Genomic DNA, 25,239 nt, shown 5'->3' with positions numbered 1-25,239 from the left:
TATGTTCCGTGAAAGGAGACCCCGCCTACAAGTTTGTCACCACCCCTTTGCTGCTTTCGAGGACAATGGGAAATATGGTAACAGCATGTAAATGTAATTTAATTTAGGAAATCAAAATGGGAAATGTTCACATGTAAAGGAGACAGTTAACCAAGTTGGGAGGTAAGTGTTGAGCTTTCTTTTATTAACCTCAAAATATCTTTGAGATTGTAAGAATATTTGTTGTACCTTAACAAAAACATTAACTCAGTGGATAAAAAAATAAAAACCAAAGAAAGTAAGTTACTATTGTTGTGTGCACTGAGGAAGATGGAAGCCTCAGTAATGAAATTTACCAGAAACCCCAGACACAGACAAGTACCTACTCTTTGACTCAGACTGGAACATAAATGTGGGGTGATCAGAACCATACAACACTAGCCAGAGAAAATTCTCTCTGTGGAAGATGGAAAAGAAAAGAAATACACATTTGAAAAACAAAACAAAAAACAACTCTTAAAACATGTGGTTATCCTAACTTGGCCTTCATAAAATCAGCAAAGACGCACAAGAAATAATGTCAAACATGAATAAATATTATTTCCTATTCTAGTTCTGCACTTAAAGTACCTACTCTGGTCATGGTGTGAAAGAGTTTAAAAACAATTTTCCATAGTATTATTAGAAAGTTTAAAGATTTAGAAACACATTTGCAGCCATTGCTGGGGGAAAGAAGATCATGGGTGATTGGCATTTGCAACAGACAACATTTGCAACAGTGAATGCAGCCATGATTAATGTGTCATTGTTGTTGGATCATCATGGAGATGAATAATAAGCCCAGACACACATCAAAGCTTTGCAAGAACTATGTAAAGACCTTTTGAAAGGGAGAAACTATCCAAAGATTATTTTTAATGATTTAAAGTTTGACTTTTTAGCTCTGGATATTGTATCACAATCAATATGCTTTTGGAGCTAGCCTCAAATGGCCACTGCTTTGAACATGATTAATCAAATTTTGATCACACGTCAATCACATCCTAAAGTTTTACAAACTCAGAAACAATTTGTTGGTGTGATCTCCTGAACCCATCTCGGCTATTATCCTAGTTGCTCTTTCTATAATGTTTTTAAGGTTTTCAAATTAAGGTCATATGCTTTATCCCATAGCTCAGAAAAATAACTGAGATAAAGAAAATGCTTTTTGAGATTTGATTTACCATATCTTATATTTTAAAGAGAGCTTATGATCTGCTAGTAAGAAATTTGATTCAGTCACAATTTCAATCTTTGTTCCAGTAATTATAACACCATTGTTATTTAATTATTAACAGCGTCCAACAATGCATTTAATACATTGCCAGCCGGCTAGAAAACACACATTTGCTTGGTAAGTAAAAGGTCTGGTTTGTTTCCAGACACAAGTCAGGGCATCCGGTGTAAAACGCATCAGCAAAAGGTACATATTGGATATATAGAACATATCGCACTCCAACTATTACATCCAGAAATTGCTTTTTATAATCATGGAGCTCTACTAATGATTTCCTCTTACTTCACGAACTTTGCAACCAGTTACGTTGGCTATACCTCTGAAACGACAGCGCCACAGTTTTGAAATCAAAGTTACAGTTACGAGAAGCTTGACTTTCTGTGGAGCACCTGAAGGCAGCTCCATGGCCCCGCCCCTCTGCCAGACACGCACGTTACAGTACTCCCTCATTTTCTCACCCGTCTCTGTTTATATTTCCCTCCAGCCAAGTGATTTACTCCAGGTGAATTTTCAGCTGACAGCAGGACAAACGGGACGACATTATCACCTTCACTTTTATCCGCTGGACTCTCTTAAAGGTATGTTGTCCTGCGTGTTTCACCGGCTTTGTTGCTTGCTCCCCTTTCCCCCTTTTTTGCTGGTAATTACAGTCATTAGCATCCATCTTGGTAGGAGCTAATTAAACCCACTGCAAGGAGACATGTTTAGCCCTGTGTAGTCTTCTAAACGTTGCACCTTTGTGTGTTTTATAAGGTTTGTAACTTCTGTCATGCTAAATATCCTTATTTAAAACAGTTGCCGAACAAATTTATGCTTCTGTAATTAACATAGAGGTTAAAAAAAAATAACATTGGTCTTGCTTCTGCGTTGAGCCCCATGTTTTTCTCTTAATAGCTTCGGATCACCTCACGGATATTAATGTGTTTTTTGGACTTAGATTAATCACTGCAGCACTTACTCACTTACTTGTTTTTTGGTGCTTCAGCTTCTTAAAGAGTTAGTCAACATCTCCATGGAAACACCAAGTTAAGCAGTGATGTCCACTTCCTCCAGTTTACACAAGCAGATAAACTACTGTCATTTTGATATACTGCATTAAGGAATTGAGCACCTAAATGCACCACTTATCTTGTGGCTGCAGCCATTACATCTTACACTAATACTGTGCAAGACTGCAAATTATCAATAGATAACTGGTATAGATCAGATACCTAGTAAATACAAGGCCAGTATTCTGAATCATCGTGAGTTCATGCAGGAGTTAATGCAGATGTGTCATTAGTTTTTTTTTTTTATCATGATGTTGTGATTCTGTGTTAATTTTGTGATGATTTTACATATACATTCTTTATTTATCCTGGCAAAAGTCTCATTGAGATGAGACTGAATCTCTTTCCAGAGAGATCTGGCCAAGAGGAACCACGTGAACTTGAATTTGTTTTCATTTAACACCCGTTAAATTATATTGTATTAAATGGGCCCGAACAACACAACTTAACATAATAAACATTAGTTTAAGTCGCTAAGACTTTCTCAAAACTTTAGTATTTCCACAAAAGTTGCAAGAGAGAAATTATACAATGAGGACTTTGATTACAGCTACAAAAAATGCATCTTCAAATATTGATTCTGTTCATCTGGACGTAGCGTTTTCAGTGGGAGAAACGTTTCGTCACTCATCCAAGTGACTTCTTCAGTCTCAGATGAACAGAATCAACTTTTGGAGATTTACTTACCTGGATGATTGAGCATGCATCAAGATGTTTTAATACAAAAAATACAGTTTGGTTGCATTCTGGGAAATGGAGGTTTGTCATAGCTGCTTCATTTTTTGGCCCAGCCTTCGACGATTAAAAGAATATATACGTATATTAAATTCATTAAAAGGGATTTTTCTTACAAACGTTAACCACTGACATTTGTCCAGTCTCTCACGATTGGCGTCTGCTGGTGCAGGAATTTATGGAGACGTATGATGAACTATTTTTGCTTAGCATTTAGTCAGTGTGTTGTGATCTCATTGTTTTGTTTTGTTTTTTGGTTGACTTTTATACAGTGTTTAAACAGAATTACTGTGCTGCAACTGAAATTGAAAGGTGCTGCTCAGTTGCATTATGGGAAATGTTTTGGCCTCACTGGTTTAAGAGCTTAGATATGATGAGAAATTCTGCTTCAGTTTTGGCCCAATTTCCAGCAAATAAAGCTTCATATTTCTAACAGAAAATTGTATGTATCTACATTTTTTTCAGTTCATTTAAATATATAAGCTTTGACAATACTCCTCCTCCTCTTCTTTTACTGTACTTTTTTAAGCCACTCCCATTTGGGGTTGCCACAGCTCCATCTGCCTCCATGGCACTCTATCCCTAGCATCCTCCTCTGTCACACCAACCACCTGCATGTCCTCCTTCACTACATCCATGAACCTTCTCTGTAGTCTTCCTCTCATCCCTCTACCAAACAGTTTATTATTCAACATTGTTTGTCCAATATATCCACTATCTCTCCTCAGCACATGTCCAAACCATCTCAGCCTTGCCTCTCAAACTTTGTCTCCAAATCATTCAGCAGAGCCGTCCTTCTGCAGCGCTCATTTCTAGACGTGTCCATTCTGGTTATTCCCTGTAAAAATGTTAGCCTTGGAAATCTTCAGCTACGTCACCTCCAGCTCTTTCTTTTTTCAAGTGCCACTGTTTCCAAACCATACATCATAGCAAGTCTCACTACCATCTTAAACCATTAGAGGCATTAAAGAGACATAAAGAGACATTAGATCATTTTGGTTTTCAGTGCATAATTGCACATGCTACACTTTGCTACTTTCAGACAAAAAGTTTGATTGATAGAAACCAATTTTGAGTTCATTTGGTGGCATAAAATTCATTATGTAAAGAGAAAAGTGTCTAAACTCACAAGTCATGTTATTTACATTTCTTTTATAGCTTGTCACCCACTCTTCCTCCTACCTTTTAAGAGTTTTTATCGTTTCAACACAGAGCCAAACTCAACCTTCAAAGTCTTGTAAATACAGGGTGTGCGTCTTCATGTGTTGCAGGCAGCCTCTGATATTTGATCCCACTGTAAGTGCCACAGTAGAAATGATAAACAAAGCTTTCTTTACCTGCAGAAGCAGCTGTTTGTTTTATGCATGTGAGGAGGCTGAGCCGCATTTGAAACTACTACCAGAAGTTTGTGACAGTAAACACTAGAATTTAGCATGAAATGAAAACATACATCACTTTAGATGGAGCGTTGTTGCATTACTCAAAAATATTTTCCACTTGGAGTTTCCTTTCCACATCTTCCCAGTAAAGGTGTGCCAGATTCAGAAACCTCTCCTGACTAACAAAGTACATTTCATGTTAATGAGTGATTAAAAAATTAGAAAAACAGCATAACACTGTAGTGAAGCAGAAATTAGGACATAATCAATCATTGATTAACTTGTGCTTTGTTCATGATCTCCTACTGAGTGTAGTAATGTGTGGTATGTTATGAACTCATGGTTCTTGATTAATACATGACGAGGCCTTTGCACAAAGGTAAAAGCAATGCTCACTGCAGCAGTAAAGCAGACAGATTATTTTTAGTTTAGTTTTTTATCTTTTTCAATCATTAATCATCAAACATTTACCAAAGGCCCACAAACCCACTGATGTCATGAAAAGCTAACACTCGGGTCACTTACTTATTTATCTGCACTCAATTTCTGATCAATGTGACGTCAGTTATAGAGGATAAAAATACCTTAGTGGTTCCATTAATGCACTTAGTGCATTATTCTGATGTATGGATCCTCAGACGTTGCTATTCCTCATGCATTATTACTGTGTTTATGACGTGATGAACGTCAGATAAACGTTTTGCAGTTTATACCTATTCAGTTTAATTTGATTGATATAGTACCAAATCACAAAAACAGTTGCCTCAAGGCACTTTAAGGTAAACGCCACAATATTAGGGTTCAATTAAACCACTTTAACAGGAAGAAACCTCTGGCAGGGCTCAGGGAGGGGCAGACATCTACTGCAACCAATGGGGGTTAACAGGAGGGACACAGGACAAAAGACACACTGTGGATATTCATAGTAACTACTGATTAAAACAATAACTAATGATACATGTGCTTTTAAATAAGTGTTTTTGTTTCAGTGTTTTAGCACAGAAGAGATTATTTCATAATTTGGATTGAAGATCTCATAGTGATGTTTAGTGTTTCATTCAGGAGCAGAAAAAGTAGCAAGCACCCTTCACTGATCCATGAAAGGTGTCTGAACATCGATGTCTGAACATCTTCGGCCACCCAGTAAATAAAATTAGAAAACCTTAATTAAAAGTTCTTTAGAAGAACAGTAGAAACATTTAATAAAAATTTGATTTGATTGAATTTCAGAAAACCAAATAAAAAGTTTATTTATTGTAAATGACTGTGGCCCCTGCAGTGGATTAACTGCCTGTCTAGGGTGAAGCCTGCCTCTCGCACTATTACAGCTGGGATAGGTTCCAGTTCTCCATGACACATACTGACATGACATGTACTGGATATGTAGAAGAAAATAGATATGTGGCCTACCTGCAGTACCCTCATATCCCACCAGAGGACTGTGGCGCACACTAGCATAGGTTTCTGGTAGTGAATGATTCAATAGTGTCGAGGTTAAGATATTCGGCCAGCTCAAATATGTAGATCCACATGTAGATGTGGTGACTTCTTCTTCTTCTTCTTATACACTTTATTGTGTTGTTTCTTTGTTTTTCTTTTTATGCAGTGTATGCAAACACGTTTGTTTTTCTTTTTCTGTTTGAAAAATACTGCATCTGCCACATCTCCATCTATCTTTGTTTAATAGTCTTTATCCAATAATTGTGGCCATATACGTTCAGGTTAGTATGTTAAACTATGTAGAGCTTAAACACCTGCTCTCACTATACAAAGTCCGTGTGTGACCATTCCCATGTTTGATAACAGTCAGCTCACAGAGGAAAACTTTGCACCTCCTATGTTTTAGACTCACTGTCAACCTCTGGATCTGTTATGATGACGATGATGGGAAACAAAAACTATTATGTGGCTGTTTTCCATGAGAGGCCACATGAGTCATTCTACATGGAAAAAACCCTGCTAACTTCTTCAGGTATCCTGCATAATGTTATGTTAAAATAGAGGTAAATTAAATAATAATAATTAAACTTCTAATCAAGCATCTGATGACCTTTCCTTGTAATTATGAGGCAGTAAATCAGAATTATGAATTACAGAGGTCATAATTGAAAAATAAAATATCCTGTTCATCTTTTCTTTTATGAACATAATGCATAAACAGATTTTATTTCATTATTTAATATACAAAAGTCATATCTGCTTATTAGTTTGTTTCAAGCTATTTTAAGCATTGCTAATTAATAAATAATAGTTGTTTCAGTCCTTCATCCAGATCATCAACACTTCTAAAACTGGGTGCATCCTTACATACAATTTGGAAAATGTCCTTTCCTTACAAGTGAATCTAGAAGATAAAATCTATTTTCTTCTCAGAGTAAACCTGACTGCAGCTAAAACTATATGCCTCAGACCTACATATGGACTAAAGCCTGCTGTGCATGACCTACAGCGTGATAGTAATATCGCCTTTGTTATGTTAATTTTGAGTGACAGCTCTTGATGCAGCCAGCCATGCATTAAATGAGGCCGTAGAGGGTCGTCATACTGCGTGAGCATTGTTCAGGTACTAAAGCGCTTTGAGTCATGTTTCAGTTTTACATCAAGCCTTCATTTGCTCAGTAGCACGTTGCACGAACTGGTGATGTTATCTCGTAATTATGACTTCTGTAGCTCGTAATTTTAACGTACCATCTCATAATTAGAAGATCTGCATCTTTTAAAAATATCTCATAATTGCAAGATCTTCATCTCTTAATTACAAGATACACATCGCTTAATTACAAGATCGTATCAAGTTGCCATGGATACAGCTTTGGTGCAGGTTTACTTGCAGAGAGCTGTTGATGGTAAACATTGTAGCAATGCAAGCCACCACATGTGAGTAATCGTTTGGTTTGAACCTGTAGCTTTGTGCAGGAACACAGGGTGGCTGACTTTTTTCATAGTTATAAATCACATTTGCTTATTTTTTCTGAACAATAAAGAAATACTAAATGATCCATTCTTAAAACTGTGTTATGCATCAGGCAGTCCAAAAACCTTATAATGCTTCATTGTCTTAACTTTTTACCGAATGTACAGAATTGTTCTCACTTTGTATCATCTCTTGCTGACATCATGTAAAACCAACAATGAAAAACTGAGTGTCGAGAGCTGTCTGGAACCTGAGGCTGAACCTTGGCTCACAGGGATTACTTGCACATAGGCCAACGTCTTCATTTTAAACTGTGGTCACATTTAACATGAGTAACATAAGGAAGGGCATAAGTCCACATATCCATTCATTAAACCAAAAAAATACAGCTGCAGTCCTGAGAAAAATGACTGCCAGTGGCATCCTGTAAATCTCCATGAACAGAAATTTGCAGATGATTTTGCAGAGTCAAACTCAAGATTGTTGGTAATCGAAGAATTCTGGTTTCTTTCCGTAGTAATGACTAGTTAACATTTGAGCATGGTCCCGTTGAACAGCACAGGAAGTACTACATTTGCTGAATAGTACTCTCAAAACCAGTAAATATAATTTAAAATGTGTCGACATTTTGTAAAGAATGACCAGTGCACGTGATGAGGCACCTTCTGTGGCTACATATGAGTCCCTGACATTACTGCCAGAAGCCCTTGTTATAGTGACATCAAAACGGCTTTGTAACTTGATTCTGGTTCCCTAGAAGCACTTCAGTCTTCTCCTGAGCAGCACTGTTGCAACTTTGAAAAAACTCCTCAGTTGCTTTGTTGTTTTAATCAATGTTTCTCCACATATTGCATTACCCCTATGCTCCTACATTAATGTAACACTGAACTTTCTGTGACACAGTAAAAGTTGTTTTAGGTTTAGTACTGGAGTCATCACCAGTACTAAAGGCCTCAGCAGGCCTAGAGACTAGTGTTCCCTTATTGCTTGGTGTGTAGTTGCTGGAGGTTTCTGGCTGTTGCTACATGAAATTGGTCAAAAGAGGCTGCTGCACCAAAAACCTCCTTTCTTTGGTCACTAGCAGATTACCCATAGTTTGCATGGAAAATAAAAATACTCAGCAACGACTCACCATGAGATAATGCAACCCTAAAACGTGCAACACAAACTTTACACTGCGAATGTTTGCCTTAAAAAAACAAATTAAAGTGCTACCTTACCTTTCCCTTATCACTGGTGGTTGCCAGGGGGTTGCTACCTGGTCTAAAGGACTGTGTGACTGAGGCTTAAGCACTTAATCTATCACGCTCACTGATAAATGCATCAGGAGTGATTTTTGAGATTCTTGAGAGTCTTCCCAATGGGCACTTGTACAGGTGAGGTGTCATTTATACTGCCAATCTTGTGATTGGTGAAAAACCTGTTCTCTCTGGGGTGTCATCCATATAGGAAAGCTTACATCATTCTGTCCTTTAGCCTTTGACCTTTTTGGCTTATGATACCCCCTTCTTGTCCTTTTCCAGGTTTGAAGAGATGTCATCTGTTTGGCATCAGGAGCCGTCATGTTATTCGCCCTGTGTAGAAATCGACTCCAGCTCCGTGAGGACCAAAGAGCGCCTCAGCTCTCCTGCCTGGCTAAAGCAGGAGCAAGACGACCTTCGTATCATTAAGTGGGAGAATTTTCAAACGGGAGCATCAGCAGATGCTGTTCAGGACAACACACCCAGCAGTGCTATGTCTGGTATGGGAAGCTCTGACAGTATTTGCTGCTTCATGTAGTTTACTTTTTATGGTTATGGTCCTTTAAGCTGAGCCAGCATCAGCCTCTGGCTTAGCAGTGATGTAAACATGTTGATAGTTAAGAAAATAGATAATAATTTGTTTGATTTTATCTTCTCATCCTGAACAAATACTGAAATGATTGCCTGAAAAGCACACCATCCTTTCTACAGACAACAATTGATAGAAAAATGACAGAAGTTTAACTTGTGTGCTTGTAATCCTCTTTTGTGTGGCTGTCTTGTCTTTTCTAGCTGCTTCCCAAGTAGAGGGTCTTCCCCCGAGGGTGCTGCTGACCATCACCAAGCTGCAGTGCATGCTGGAGAGCAAACAAGAACGCATCGCTGCTCTCGAGAGGCAGGTGGAGGATTTGATGCAAGACCGCAAGTTCCTGAGAAGCCAGATTGAAAACCTCACAAGTAACCGCTCCATGCCAGCGTTTGCTGCCCCCAGTCCTGTGACTGAAAGTCAGTAACTGAAGTGAAGTATACTGTTTCTTTACTGTACTACAGGCCTTTTTTATGAGAACTAGCCTAAAACTTTCACTTGCCTCTATATGGTCTATAGTTATTTTACTTGAAGAACTACATTTAAAAAACATAAAAGATGCAGATACTTTGCCCCACTGCCTCTTAGCTGTTCCCCTGTGGTTCCATCATTAACCATCATCACCTGCTGCTCGTATGAGGATCAGATGATTCTTGAGGTTTTCTCTATAATACTGAAGTATCTTTACTGTATAAAGCATCTTAAATAAACTGTTGTTTTTAATTAAATAAATGAATTTATTTAAGTTGATCCTGTATTGCTATATTATGCTGAATAATGTTATAATAATAATAATAATAATAATAATGAATTGCATATATATAGTGCTTTTCGAGACCCTCAAAGCGCTTTACAGTTCCACTATTCATTCACTCTCACATTCACACACTGGTGGAGGCAGCTACAGTTGTAGCCACAGCTGCCCTGGGGCAGACTGACAGAAGCGAGGCTGCCATATCGCGTCATCGGCCCCTCTGACACTTCACCTACCAGGCGGTAGACGGTCGTTGTGTCGTTGTGTCCTTGGGCAAGTTGTGTCCTTGGGCAAGACACTTGCCCAAGGACACAACGACCAAGACAGATCGACAGATCGAACCGGTAACCTTCCGGTTACAAGATGGGCTTCCCAACCCCCTGAACCATCGGTCACCCCAATGTTGCTTTGCGCCAATTGTTACTAGCTGTGAATGATGCTAGTAACAATTGGCTATCGATCTAACACCTAGCCAGCTAGGTGTTAGATCGATAGTATGTTTTGGTAGGTTGAACTGCCCAGGTCAACTTTGATGTTACTATAACGCTACTAAGGTATACAGCATATACTGTATAATATTATTGTGCACACAAAGTTATTTATCATACTGTCTGTTATACGCTTTTTTTTTGTTTTTGTCTTGTTTCAGCTCCCAAGCTGAGCAGAGTGCAGCATTCAGAAAATAAATCTCGAAAGAGAGAAAGAGCTTCTTCTAGTTCCTCCACCAGCAGCGACAGCGGCTCTGAGGCATCCGACTCATCGGAAGTGTCTGCAGCATCTAGTGAACACAGACGCAAGAAACACCATAAGGATAAGAAAAGATCAAAGAAAGGGAGGGACTACAGCAGGAAAAGAGGTAATAATTCAGTCTTGTGTTGAGTTTGACTAGAATTTAGCGATGCATCAGTATAATCAGTACTCATTGGTCCTATGCTTCACTCATGTGCTATATGTATTCATGTAACTGGAGATTTATGCTTCAGTGGGAAATCTACTTGTAGCTACGTCATAACCACAAACTGCTGTAAAACCATACGCCGTAACTCACAACTTAACCTGAATTGCACCGCCCTTGAAGTGTAACAACACATCAGGTTGATGCAGTCGGTAACTTCTGTGATTGGCCCGTCCTGTACCATCGATTGCTTTTATGCAGTTCCAGCTCTTTTTTTTGTGCACAGTTTTTGAATTTCTCAGTGGCAGAATAACAATCATTGTCTGAAACTAAGGATTAATAATCATAGCATCAATATAAGGACTCATAAATGTCAGCAGGTTCCTGGAGGGAGGCTGCTGAAGCTATCTGAATGTAAGTGAGGGAATGTACAAAGAAGTGGCAAAAACTTGAGGGATAGATGTATTTGCTCCCCCCCAAAAAACGGACCACGACAAAGCGCAGGGACCCAGGAGGGGAAAAAAGTCCTAGTATTTTACATGTTTCTGTCATCTGTTGCCACATATAAAACACAGTGAAATGATCACTTGGTAATTAACACGTAATATAGCACAAGCATAAATGCCAGCACAGTCATCGGCACTTAAATAGGCAACATTGTAGACTCTAGAAAGATTCACTTAGGTCTGAATCAGGCCTAAGTCTTGTTCCAGCATCACCATTTTAAGGCAGCAGTAACTGGTTGGTTGAGCAGGCAAATGAAAAGCAGTCAGCAGGTTCTGCATAATAACCACACTTTCATAAAGACAACACTGCAGATAATTAGCTGCTGTTACAAAACACAAGTTTCATGTGTTTGCCCACCTATCAGCTGCAGTCTTACTGTAGGTGTATGACTTATTAAAAAGGACATTGACAGAAAATTAATTCTTCACTCAAACTGATGCAGGTGACATTTTCAACGTCATGTAATATTACAAAGGATAGTTAAGTACCAGTGCATCAGTAACAGAATTAAGATTTGTTTGTGGATATTAGCAGCTGAAGGCTTAGTGAATCCTAAAAGCAATGCTAAAAATTATAGGAATAAATAAACAAATGTTACAGTGAGTTAGATGATTTCCCTGTTTTCAAAATAAAATCTTTAAATTAAAATTGAAAGGCAGAAACTATATGCATGAATTATTTGTATGTATGTCCAATGAGAGTAGAGATTGTTACTAAAACTAATAAAAAGCAACAGCAACTCATATATTTCATAACTTGTCATCTATTTCCACAAGCCACCGGAGTCCAGTACGTCATTCACCGCTACAAACAAGTCCTGTCCGCTTTCATCAAGAAGAAAAGCATGAGCGAAGCGTTCCGCCATCTCGGAATCGACCGGAACACCATCGCCAACACGGCATCAATTGCCGAGCTCCACCTGGCGGGTAAAGACATGGTCTCCTTGGTTGGAAATTTTCGCCAAGGGGAAGAGACTCTGGTGAGCTACGCCCAAAGGTGCACTTTGGTCATTGACAGCGACACTGACCTGTCCAGGAAAATAGACCAGATGAAAGCCAACGGCGAGCTTCTGCCCATCTCAGGGAAAAGGTCAAGGTTGTTGCATTCTCACCTGCCGCAGCTAGGTGGTCCTGCAGAGAGCATTTTAATAGGTTGATGGTTGGTGTGATAATATATTAAGATGGTGCATAATGCCTTCACAAAATTCTGTTCTTTGTTTGTTTGTTTCAAAATGAACTGCTGGATTTGAATGACTTGCACAGCATTGTTTTGTTCCCTATTTCTTTATGCTTGATGCCTCAATGGCTCAGGAATGTTTTTAATATTCTCATTTATAATGAAAAATGTCGGCACCTGCTTTTTATTGATGCAAACATTTTTTTCCTTATGCATGTAGTATTGGAAACGGCCACAAGATGGCAGTGCTCACATGCTAAATTATGTTTACAGCTTATGTCGCTTGTCATTTACTTCAAAATGGTGGCTGGTCAATTTCCATTTTCAAGCCTTTTAAAGATGTAAAAAAATATGTTTCATTATGTAGAGTTTCATATACTGCAAGTGATATAAAAGCTGCCTTTAAAGAAGGAATTAAAACACTACAGATTTCACTTAAGTTATGTTTCTGTTCATGTCTAAAGACGTTTGTACCAAGAAGCTATGACTCCTATTAAATCTGTATTTCTTCAGCCAGGGAGCAACAATTATTTAAAATAATGAACCTGACATAATCTCGTCAACTGAAATGCGACTGGACGTTTTCAAGGTGTTTTCTCGCTCTTGAGGAATAGGCCGAGCCAGTTTTGTACACAGATGGGCGAGACATCCTTGGTCAATCTTAAGTGTCAGTGCAAAGTGTTGCCATTGCCTTTCCTGCTGTTTGCTTTTCACATGGAGTGACAAATTACTTGTGCAAAGCCATTACAGGGGCTGCACCCAGGCTGTTTATCTTTGCATTGGACTCTGTCACTGTCACTCCCATTCTCACGCCCGCTGTCTGCTTATCGTTCACATCCCTCCTCCCTCCCAGCACACTCCCTCTTCTGTTATGCACAGATTCAGTCATTTCCAATTATGTGTTGCTCCCTCCATCTCTTTTTATCCTTTTCTTTATGTCTTTTTATTCTGGTACAAAGGTTGGACAGCATAGGGATATTTCATGGCAGTGGAGGCAATCGCGAGTGACCTGAAGTTTCTCTCAGGCTGTGTACAGCCAGAAGGGACAGGTGCATGCTGGTCTGCTCAGACGCATAAGGTGGAAAAGGGTGGGTGTATCTCCTGCCAGCACTCTTCTCTTCCCACCTCCTGAGGCATGCCAATGTCACTTCTGCTCTTTCTCATCACTGAGATGAGGTGTAAAGGCAGCTTTTCTGCAGAGAGCGAGTAAGGTGCACGATGTTGTTGAGGTAGATGACTATATCTTTTTTGCCTCCACAGTTGATCAGCATGTTTCTAAAAAAAAACCCCCCCAAAAAAACAGGCCGCATCGTGCAGCATCTAATGCTGCAGAATGGCAACTGTGAATTTGGTGCTAATGACTCGGGGTGACAGAGCTCAGAGCAGAAGATGGAAATACGATGTGGGACTAATCGAGCCTGAAGCATTCTCCATTCCTCCCCCGGCTCTTTGACTCACGCTCATGTGAGGCCAGCTGGGACTCCATTTTGTGCCTTTTTCTGGTTGCAGGTGCCACGTCACTGCGGAGGCTCCAAGTGCCTGATGGGTACAAATTTAAACCCCCGCCTCCTCCCCTGTCCACCTCCAATAATCCTGACCTTGACAAAAAGAGCATCTGGACGTTCTGACAGAGAGTAGCTTGTAATAACCACCAATCACAGTCTTAATGGTGCAAGTAAAATGTGTTTGAACTGGCGAGTTCAAATGGGCCGGGGTTATGTTTTGTTGTTATAATGGTGGGGTGTTTCAGACCTGCTGCATAATAAATGCCTCAGACATGTTATATAAAGGATTACGAGGCTTGTAATGGAGCTAAAGCACTCAGACTGGTGAAAATAGGGTTTGAAAACAGCGAGTTTAATATCAGTATCATAATTACTGAGATTATTGTGAGATGTTGAGTAACGTGTTGTGCCGGGCCTATTGTTTGAAGGTCTCAACAGATTTTAAATGATGTGCTATGATAATCTGATGAAAATGAGTAACAGCTTGTGCATAACACCCAGTTCATGGGTCTTGCATGTAAAGACTAGTTTTCTGTGTTTGCATCACTTTTAACCTTTGCCATTGAGACCCTGTTATGTTTTTATAATCCACTCTGTTGTAAGAACAAACAAAATATATCTTGTATTGATATTGAAAGAAAAACCCTAGCAGATACACTTTCATTAAAAACATGAGGTGCCATTCTTACAATTTGGTTCTTCGCTTGGATTGTTTGAGTATATGAACTCATTGCCATGTTCTAGAAAACCCTGAAATTATGCTTTGAGTTGGTACTAAGGAGCCGAAATTGTGCCAATCACACCACCAACCCCATGACCGAACCGATAAGACGAGAAGGATCTGTGCTTTTATGTTGCTTATGCGGCAGAAATGGACAGGAGTGACACTTAGTGTGGTCTTCTGTAACTGTAGCCCATCTGCTTCAATGTTTCATGTGTTATGAAACCAGAAGAGAGGCTCTTCTGCATACCTCAGTTGTAATGTGTGGTTATTGTTGCTTTCTTCTCACCTCGAAGCACTTTCTTCCTCATTTTGTTGCTTGGTTTAAATGTCAGGAGACTGTCTCGACCATGTCTGCATGCCTATATGCACCAAGATGCTGCCATATGATTGGCTAGTTAGATATCTGCATTAATGAGGAGTTGTAGAGATTCAACATGACAGCAAATTTCCTAAAAGAGTAAAAAAAAAAAAAAAGAAAATTGTTGTGCCTTTTTAGATCAGAGCTATTTTTCTTGATAGAAAAAAAACAGACTACAATCTGTTATTTAAGTTTAAGATTTTATTCATAATGTGTTTATTTACTCAATTTGTCTCCAGGTGGTGTCTGGTGCTTTTCAGGAGGAGCCGTGACACGTTCTCCCTGAGGACATGTAACCATAACTGACAACTCGTCGCTTGTCATCAGAGTTACTCGGTTCTGCATTTAAACCTGGTTGAAATGTGGTTGCAATTCTTTTGCCAGCCAGGCTGCACACAAAACAGGACAGACGCTCAAACCAATTCCATTGAAAAAAGAACATGATAGTTCATTTTGACTGCGGGTACGAGATTCTTCACCTTTCATTTGCCCTTGATGTTCCCACTAATGAAATCCTAAAATAACCTGCCGGCTGCTGAAAAAGTGGGTCAGAGCACCATTGTGACGCGGACTCAGCACAAAAGCATCAAGTAGTGCATTGTGGGTATTTACCCCTTTGGTAGAATTGAGGTAGAGACCAGAGACTGCGCACTGGTGGATGCCTATTCTTGTGCTTTTCTCTGCAGTGACATGGTTTTGCCGGTGGAGCAGTCAGCATCAGTTTATGTCAACATGCAATCATATTTTTATCCCCAGATTTTAACTGGGCATATTTCTGCTCTGCCCGCTTTTATGTCTAATCTTTTTTTACTGCACGACATCTCGTGGATGGGTTGCCACTAGTGGTAAGAAGCACTAGAGGACAGTGTGTACTGGTGTCTGTGTGGCCGAACCTATCATGCAGACAGCCCCTTCGGTGAACATCTTCTCATACTGCAGTTGATTAGATTACATTTGATAGGCTATTAGGACATGTGTGACATCCCATTATTAAGCCAAATATGTGGAGGTGTGGACAAGACAACGTGGACCAATGCTTTAAAAAGGACACCATACAAAATGCAACGCCAGCGTTTTCTTCTCCTTCAGGCTGTCCATGCTGACAAATCAATCCAACCAACGAACAATCATTAACGAGACCTCTCTTAGCAATTATAAAATGTAGAGGGGGAAACAAAGCCAAGATGCTAATCTCAAACCACAGAACCGCTCCACAATGACGGCCTTTCTGGCAGCACTGCTCGATCAACAAGTCTTGAGGTATTGCTGGTGTGCTCTCCATCTGGCTGCCACTGATAAGAACTTACTGGGAGCTGCTGGATAATGGTCTCGCAAGCTTAAAAGCGCAGAGGGGGGCATAATGTATTCTGAGGGTATCCAGCAGGCTTGGCCTTATAAAGCAAAACCTCATCTTCCCCTTTCTGAATGCATTTTGGGCAAAGACAGCCCCTTCGATGTAGCCAGTGGGTGCTGAAGGGATGATACTGCGAGGACATCACGCTGACATAGTCGTGATGTTGCCTCAAGCTCGTTTATTTCCTGAAGAAACAGGATGGCAGTATTCAGTCACAACATATGCGGAACATCCATGATATATGTCGGTGTTTGCAGGACATTTAAAATGAACTGTTCCTGTGTGGCAGGCCCCCATGGCCTCTGCCTCTTTGTACTGAATGGAATATATAAAGCTTGTGTGACCTCTATTTTCAGGGTCAGACCAACTCCATGTTTTTTTTTTTAGTTTGTACCCCTTAGGTGTCCTCAGACAGACAGAGGGGTGAAAAAATGATGAATGGTTATTTGCTGTAGGTTCTTTTAATATCTGACCAACTGTGCACATTTTTGTGATAGCAGTTGCACAAACAGTGGACATTTTGTTAATCTGCATTCTCCCACAAAAGTAAAAAACAAAACAAAAAAAACCCCAGAAAAAACTATTCTTTACCCTCTTCTCCATAGAAACTGGTGTTAAGAGGTGATGCTTGTGACGTAGAAGAACACGCAAAATGACAGCTTGAAGGAACCCCAACCCCACCCTTAAATCCTGTTGGTTGTTCGTCCAGTGACGCAGGGCAAAGCAAACATCTTTGGGCCAAAAAAGAGAAAAAAAAATCTTTTGAAGGGGACTGGGTACATGCAGACAAATAACTTAGACAGTGAATGCATCACAATATGTTTCAGAGACGAGCTTGGATTTCATCCAAACGCCACACGAATCAGCATCATCTCAGCGGGGGCTGTTTGTCCCCAGATGTATTTCAGCATGAGTGATTCATTTGCAGGTCCTCTGGGTCTTTTGGGGTTTAATGATAGGGAAAAAATGCGTAGATTATTTTAAAAGAAGATGAAGAAAGCGGAGGAGTGAAATGACTAAAATGCCGCTGGCCATTAACCGCTGATCAGAGCTGTCGTATTATCTGGAAACACAGACAGATGTGAGGTTTAGCCGCGAGGCAAATGTGAGTGTCTTTCATGATGACAGTAGAAAGCCAGTCAGAAAAGGCAATGAAAGAAAGACGTGATGATGTGTAACATACAGCATCGCTGGTATTTCTCTCACAGGATGAGTGTTTGCAGTTTTTCATGGAGGAGGGATTTCTATCAAATTAGCAGCAGCAGATCTTTCCTTCAACTTGATCTTTGTTATGATAACACATGTTAATTTCACAGTGCTGGGTTTTCCAGTCTGTCTGTTTTCACACATTGCATGTTCCCTTATACGTGCCTTTATAGATTCACAGGATATAGAACTGCAGATAATGAAAGGTTTTAAGGACAACTGGCATTCTTGCTATCTGTTGCTGTTATAGTTTTTTTCATATGTATGAGATCATATCTTGAGAAGTATATGTACCCATATTTGTTTATACAAGTCTAGTAAAGATGGCAGCATTTGCTGACCATGTCCATCCCTTTATGACCAAAGTGTAGCCATCTTCTGATGAGCAGGACAGCACTTCATGTGAAAAGCTCAGCTAATGTCAAAGTGGTGACATGTCACTAAAATGGCCACAGGCACAGTCACCAGATCGCAGTACTAAAATACTTGAATTTCATAGCTTCTAATGAAGCTCCAATATGCAGTTGGATGGAGAACCAGGCCATATAGGTATATTTTTAGGGGCGATCGTGGCTCAAGAGTTGGGAGTTCGCCTTGTAATCGGAAGGTTGCTGGTTCGAGCCCGGGTGGGACAGTCTCGGTCATTGTGTCCTTGGGCGAGACACTTCACCCATTACCTGCTGGTGGTGGTCAGAGGGCCCGGTGGTGCCAGTGTCCGGCAGCCTCGCCTCTGTCAGTGCACCCCAGGGTGGCTGTGGCTACAATGTAGCTGCCATCACCAGTGTGTGAATGTGTGTGTGAATGGGTGGATGACTGGATGTGTAAAGCGCTTTGGGGTCCTTAGGGACTAGTAAAGCGCTATATAAATACAGGCCATTTTTAAGACTTTTAATGTTAGGCATTTGTAACAGGTGATATGGGAGTGTAGCTATAAGTTAAATCAGAACTTTTTTCTCTGGATGTCATCCTTTATATAAGTCAAGTCAACTTTTACCATGGCTTAAAGGGATATAACAAAAACTCCCAAAATCACAGACAGAATTGTTGATAGATAGATATGAATACTGAAGCGCAAAGCGGGGCATTTGCATCGCCAAGTTATGCAACTCCTCTCTACCGGTGAACAGGACAAACTCTGTTTTGATGGTGAGTCATGGCTGGGGCTGTTCAGCACAGGGTCATGAACCCCTGCTGGTTTTTCTAATGTGGGATGACAGTGGAGTGGGCAAACAGCGTGGTCAAAAGCTGTTTATTGTTCACAGTACTTTATTTAATGCACTTACTGAGATTCTTGGGCCACAGAATTTTTAACCATGCCTCTGGGGATGGCAGTGTTTTTCTTGCATTTAACTTATTGGTTTATTTGACTTGAAATTTTGCTACAGATTTTCAGGTCCCCCACACATTAAGTCAAAATAGCTAGTGATTCCTTTTTTTTTATTTTTATTTCGTGCTATCATGAAGTCAGCCTTTAACCCTTTAATATATTCTCCCCTTTTTGTTTCACCATGAAAACCATGGTGAAACAAAAAGGGGAGAATTGAAGTAATTTATGACCACATTATATTCAATATAGGAATACTTTTTAATGGCTGTGTTTTCCATACATATACCCTTAGTTTTATTTATTAGAGATATTCTTAAATTTAGTCATTAGAAGTCGAAAATAATATATTTAACACTTGTATTGTCAAAGAAGCATAGATGTATTTCCATGTAGTCATAAATGACCCAACTACAAACTTTAAAGGCCCACACACAAAGTTTATGCTTTTGTTTAGTGAAATCAGTCACAAAGCACTGTACCAAAACATTTTGGTTATTATGGTTGCTAACAGATTGCCATAATTGCCTGTACATTTGTTTGAAAGCTCCAGACTAGTGTTTAAACACTAGCCAACACATCTTCGAAACAGTGACCAATCACCTTCAAGGTCAATGATGTGTCTTACTGCTGAAATCTACACATATTAAAAGATGCAATGGCCTATTTTTGTGTCACAGTTTCATTACTAATTAGTAAGTAGTTGGCCAGTGTTTGCACACAAGCTGGCATCTTTCATGCAATCTAGGACTGACCACAGAAGTCTGCTAGCAACCAAGGCAATCGCAAGTATGTTTTTGATACAACACCAAGAGCCTCAACTGCCAGAGACTAACCATTAACTGGTTGGAGAATGACCATTTTCTGTAGCATAAGTAGGCACCAGTGGGTTTTAGAACAGTCTCTAAGCATGTGTGACAGAAGGCTAAGATAGTAAACAACATGACTTAGCATAAATTAGATACCATGTTAGCATGCTGAAGTTTAGCATTTGACTCAAAGCACCGAACCAAGTATTTGATATCTATCAAACCCTTCCAGTATACACACTGTGGTAAAAGTTTTATACATATTTATAGAAAACTAATAATTCAACATAATTATTAGCTTTCTGTGAATAGCTCGAATTAGCATTTGTAGAGCTGCAAAGGGTGCTAATGTCTCAAAGAAATACTGTGTTACTGTGTCCAATTAAGGAGATCAAAATGAAAATTAAATGTCTGAATATCAAAGACAGCTATAAATAGACTGTCATTCATCCAATTCACACCCTACAGCCTTCAATAAATCCATTCACGAAGCTCATGAGATACTCCATACTTAGATTAGCTATATATGTTGAGGTTGTGCTGCACTTCCCCAGTTTTCATGGTGTGCTTGCCTGCATGATAGCAAAAGAAACAAATTTGCAAGTAGAGATTGTCTAATTTCATGTGACTCCTAGCAGTAAAAGTGTCCCAGACTATGCACATTAATGTTATAATGAGCAAGGTTGTCAGGTCAGCTGAACAAAGGTTGACCAAATTGAGCAGCATGCATGTATATTGTAGCAATGATTGCCTAATGATCTTTCTATCAACTGCACAATCCCAATACTCATTTCAGTGCTTCATGATATGTGTGCACCACAGCTGGGTAAGTCACAGCCCAGTGGTTTGCCACAATGGCGGCCAGTCATTGACGCCAGCCATGAGCCTGTCATGCATTCACACCATGTACCCACGGTCACAATAGCCTCATCAGTAGCCTTATTCAATCAGTCTTCACAGACAGAGTCGACTCGGGTGCTGCAGACCCAGCCAGCCATCCACTGATCTGCATGACAGCGGCATCAACAATCAGAGCGTCACTCCTTAAATCTCCTTGAAGTGATCTCTGATTTCCCTTGATTGTGTCCTACCATTATTCCACTCAGCATTTTCAAGTATGCCCATGTGATTAGTACAGCAAATGAAGGGACAATGGGATACTGTGACACTGTTTCTACTAATTACTTTAGCAGCAGTGCACAAAATAGGTGGATGGAGACATTGGGCCTATGTAGGTCAACGAATAGACAGGAAATTCAAGATATTTACATAAACATTTACATTTCTGTGGCTTCGGAATAGAAGCTTGAAGGATAAAGCAACAAAACACTAAGACACGGTGGTGGTGCAACACTCATGGCTACCAATATCATGAGAGCGGTATCGATTCCTACATTCCACATACAAAGAGTCAGACGGGACTTATCAATATCTTTATCAATTAGTCAATCAGACCTAATGAATTCTTGCTTGTCCTTCAGGCCAGCATATCATGAACAGAGGTTTGAGGCCACACAAATGCTTATGGCTGCTTTTAGAGCAGCATGCTCTAGAAAAGGCATAAAAGGGAGAAATTGAGCCTAATCTTTATGAACATTTATGCTTCAGTTTTCTTTGTAATGTAACGTCAAAGTCACTAAAGCTGTGTAATGTTAAAGAAAACTTGCTCTAACCAAACTTTTAAGTGTTTATTGTGATTATCCAATCACTACTTTGCTTTCATATACTGCACAATATTCATTATTTCTGCATAACACCAAAATAAATGAATAAATCACAATGCAGTGATATCTGTAATATTCCAGAGTTTAATGAGTGGGCTAGGGCAGACAAAGCTGAATGACTTGCTTGCAAGTGGCACTTCATTTTCAACAACATAATTGTTCTCAACCCTTGCACTGCTCTGAATCCCAACATATTTCACAAATGATCTGCCTGTAAAGGACTGAAGACATGTCTGAAAGCAGCTTCTTTCATTTCAGGTAAGACTCTCTGTTTCTTAAACAGTGTTCCAGAGATTTTTTTTTCTTTTTGTTGGAAAATTAAGGTAATATTTCTGCTTTTACAAAACACGCAGGACCTAAACTGACTGAAAAAAATCGGTGTCGGATCAAACTAGACTGATGCACAGTTCCATACTGTATGCAGAAAGGATTATTCAGCCATCACGCAGCCATCTTACGTGTGTCATGAGATGAGCTATCTCGTCAGCGCAGCATCAGTGCGAAAGGATGATGCTTCACGGTGTAGAGACTAGCGACTCAGAGTGCAGCAGAGCAGTATGTAGGTTACCTGTCAGGAAATTAAGCCTATTAACCGCTTATGTAACACGTAACACATTTCACTGTGGGCACGTGGGTTCTCGTCCAATATTTCATATGTGGTATTTGGCAAGGAGGGATTTTTGTTAAACCGGTGTACTTTGGAGTGAGTTGTTACACAACCTACTTGTGTGTGTGTTGGACATATAATTTTGTAAGAGTGATGTGAATGTTTTAATGTGGGAAAAAATTGTTTAAATCAAAGAACAATCTCATACTTGTAGTTTTCAGTTCTCCGTATGTTTGTTTTCTCAAATGTCAAGCCTGAGATTCAAGAGGACCAATGCTCGTTAGGCTTCATGGGAGGGGTGGGGGTGGGGGGTCATCATTAAGCCATTGACACTACAGAGTTTTGTTCGTTTGTAAGAGTGTGAATGGGTGAATGAGAAACACACTGTGAAGCCCTCTATAGACGCAATCCAAGGCTAAATAAGTCCAGACTGTTTCTCATTCCCTTGAAGAAGTCCTATAACCTTGTATCCCAGGGAAACCTGTATGTGCTCATATGTGAGTACAAGGTAATGGTGTGGTACTTCCAGTCGTTAGGTTATTATGTAACCAAAGTGAGAGCTGTGTTGGTCCATTATATTTTCAGTGTGTGGTGGACTCTGTTTCTATCCCTGCATGCAGGATCTCAAGCTGCCGCTAGGATGTCAACTTTAGGAATCTCAAAACGGCACTTCAGTGTGTGCTTTTGGCACACAGTGACGAATCAGATGGTAATCTTTGCCAAGGTGTTTACATCTGAAAGTGAAGCAGCCAGGTTGAGAGTCAAATCTCCAATTCTAAGGCCAGTATCCTTTTGGATTGCCAGAGGAGTTTATGTCTTGTTCACACATGAAGGTGTGTGAGATAAACAGGTTTGTTAGACCAGTGTTAATAGCAATGTGCTCGTTTTACTGGTGAAGAAGGCAGCTTTGCCTCCATGAAGACAGAAGACAAAGCTTTATGAATTCAAGTCAGTCCATCTTGACTCTCATCCAATTTGGACATTGGCAAAAAGAACAAGATTGTGGATACATGTAGCCATAATTACTGCTCCTTTGTGTTTAAAATAGCAATTTGAGATGGTTTGGGGATCTAACTGAGGTTTAGAAGTAGACCAAATCTTACAGAAGATGGGGGGGAGATGGTCCCACTACAACATGTGCTTGAATATACAGAAGAAACCAAATAGATTGATAAGCATAGATGAAATCTGCATTATTTATTCATTGGATATTTTTCCAGTATCTCTCTTTAGTTTGCAGCATTTCATATAAGAATGATGCTGTACTAACATGACATTATTTACATCTTGCACCAGCTTGATAGCATATAGAAAGTATAAAAGCCTGAACATAGCTTCCAAGTTCGAAAACTGAAGCAGAAGTGGCTTAAACCTCCCAGCAGAGCACCACTCCTCTGGTTGCAAAAGGACTAGGAAAAATGACCTCAGGTCTCTTTTGCTATGACCAACATTAACCTGGTGACTTTATGGGCTAAATTGCTACTTTCAAGTCATATGGATTAAAGATTTGAAGCCCTAAGCATAAAAAAATTGCCAGAAATTTCTTCTTTAAAAAAAAAAAAAGGAGTGTTTAGTGAAACTTCTGATGAAATTTAAGAAATAGTACTGATAATACTAACATTAATTTGTATATATGAGGTTAAATTTGTGTTATATTTACTACTTTAGCAGTGAGTGACATCATGTCCCTGTTTTTTACTGTCTGTGGTTAGCACACTAACATTTTATAATCAGAATCTCTCACTAATGCTACTGTAATACCATGGGTCTGTAAGTTTGACTGGAAAAAATCTGTCCTCAAAATGATGTTTGATGATAAACTGATTTAAAGTCAGACTATTTCTTTTGAGAGTTGCTGCAGTTTTAAGCAATACATTCAAAAATATCAACTTAATAGTCACAGCATTGCCATTTTTTTTGATCCATTTCCCAGTAACCATAAGTGAAAATGTCATATCCACAAAACATCCTGCGCTCTGCGTTTTGGTAAGTGAATAGTTTTGGATTGCTGTGGGAACTAATCAAAGTCAGATGATTGTGACGGTAAATGTTGGTATTTTGTGACAGTTTGTGCTTTAGCTTCATGACAATACAGATAATAGTTGCTGAAATATTTTACCTTGTACCCGGTGAACATAAAACAGTGCTGTCAATTAGCTAATATCAGAGGAAATGGGCAAAATTACCAAGTTGTATAAAAATCACAAGGACTCTTCTCATCATGAAAGATTTCATATAAAGCAGTGAATGAAAATCATCCCTGAGTTGTTTTCCTTTGTATGTTTCTGGTGCTAAACTGGTGAAATAGGGAAGACTGGAGCACAGGGAGAGTCTGCACACTGTACTGGACCTTTGCCCGCTCTAATCACGAGGCTATTATTGCCATCAGTGCATCTCCATCCTTGGTTTTGGTTCAGCTTCCAGGAGCCATTTGTGAAGCAGCAGAGCAGGAAATGAGGTTGGTGCACTGCAGTTGCCCAAGCCCGGAGGTTGTGCTTGAGGGACCCACACTTTAAGTCAGCACGTTGATTATTCAGCCCCCCCACCCCACCCCCACTTTCGCCTTCCTCCCAAGGCCGGACAGTGTGTGGGTCATCAGTGGGGGGTACTGGTGCTGAAGACAGAACTAGGATTCATAAAGTGCCGGTAATAGACAGAGACATCACTGCTCGCCAGATTTATTATTGGCCAAAAAGCAGGCGCCGCAAAGCCAAATGATTGATGAGGCTTTGTGACATGGTCAAAGCACTGGACCTACTGTCGTTTTTTGTTTTTTTTTTCAAATGAGACTGGAGCCATTTGAAATTAGTTTTTGGAGGGTGTCTTATTTTTCTTTCTCCTTGGAAATTGCCATTTCCTTGTTATGTCTTTTCCAGTCCATCCTACCAAACTTTCTCTGGACTTTTCTATAATCAGAGTATAATTTCAGCCTTTGTGTGTGTGTTAGTTATCAGGGAAATGCCTCCATTATTCATAATGCTGTTTATCTAGGAGTAATTGCTTGCAGTTCCCCAAGTCACAAATTTGCTCCCTAAAAAAGAGCCAATAAATGCAAACAATAAAGTAACTGCCTGTGCAAAGAGAAAAGACAAAAGTACAACATTAAAGAGCCTTTATGCATGTGTTCCTGTGAGATA

At 39.7% G+C, this 25,239-nt stretch overlaps 1 protein-coding gene across 2 annotated transcripts; it reads left to right on the top strand.

The window, feature by feature from the left end:
• The first annotated feature begins 1,576 nt into the window (after window positions 1-1,576).
• On the top strand, window positions 1,577-24,284 carry LOC146511629 (uncharacterized). 2 transcript variants are annotated; one of them, XM_085173588.1, is made up of 5 exons: window positions 1,577-1,833; window positions 8,856-9,073; window positions 9,366-9,578; window positions 10,563-10,769; window positions 12,092-24,284. In XM_085173588.1, the coding sequence occupies exons 2-5, from the start codon at window positions 8,866-8,868 to the stop codon at window positions 12,469-12,471; spliced, it is 1,008 nt and encodes a 335-aa protein (XP_085029714.1). In that variant the 5' UTR covers window positions 1,577-1,833; window positions 8,856-8,865; the 3' UTR covers window positions 12,472-24,284. The 2 variants fall into 2 exon arrangements, with proteins under 2 accessions (XP_085029714.1, XP_085029716.1); XM_085173590.1 differs by lacking the exon at window positions 1,577-1,833 and adding an exon at window positions 5,961-6,390.
• Window positions 24,285-25,239: the final 955 nt, after the last annotated feature.

This window comes from Neolamprologus multifasciatus, chromosome 9, assembly GCF_963576455.1.
Source record: "Neolamprologus multifasciatus chromosome 9, fNeoMul1.2, whole genome shotgun sequence".
NCBI lineage: Eukaryota > Metazoa > Chordata > Actinopteri > Cichliformes > Cichlidae > Neolamprologus > Neolamprologus multifasciatus.
This window is presented reverse-complemented; position numbering and strand designations above follow the sequence as displayed.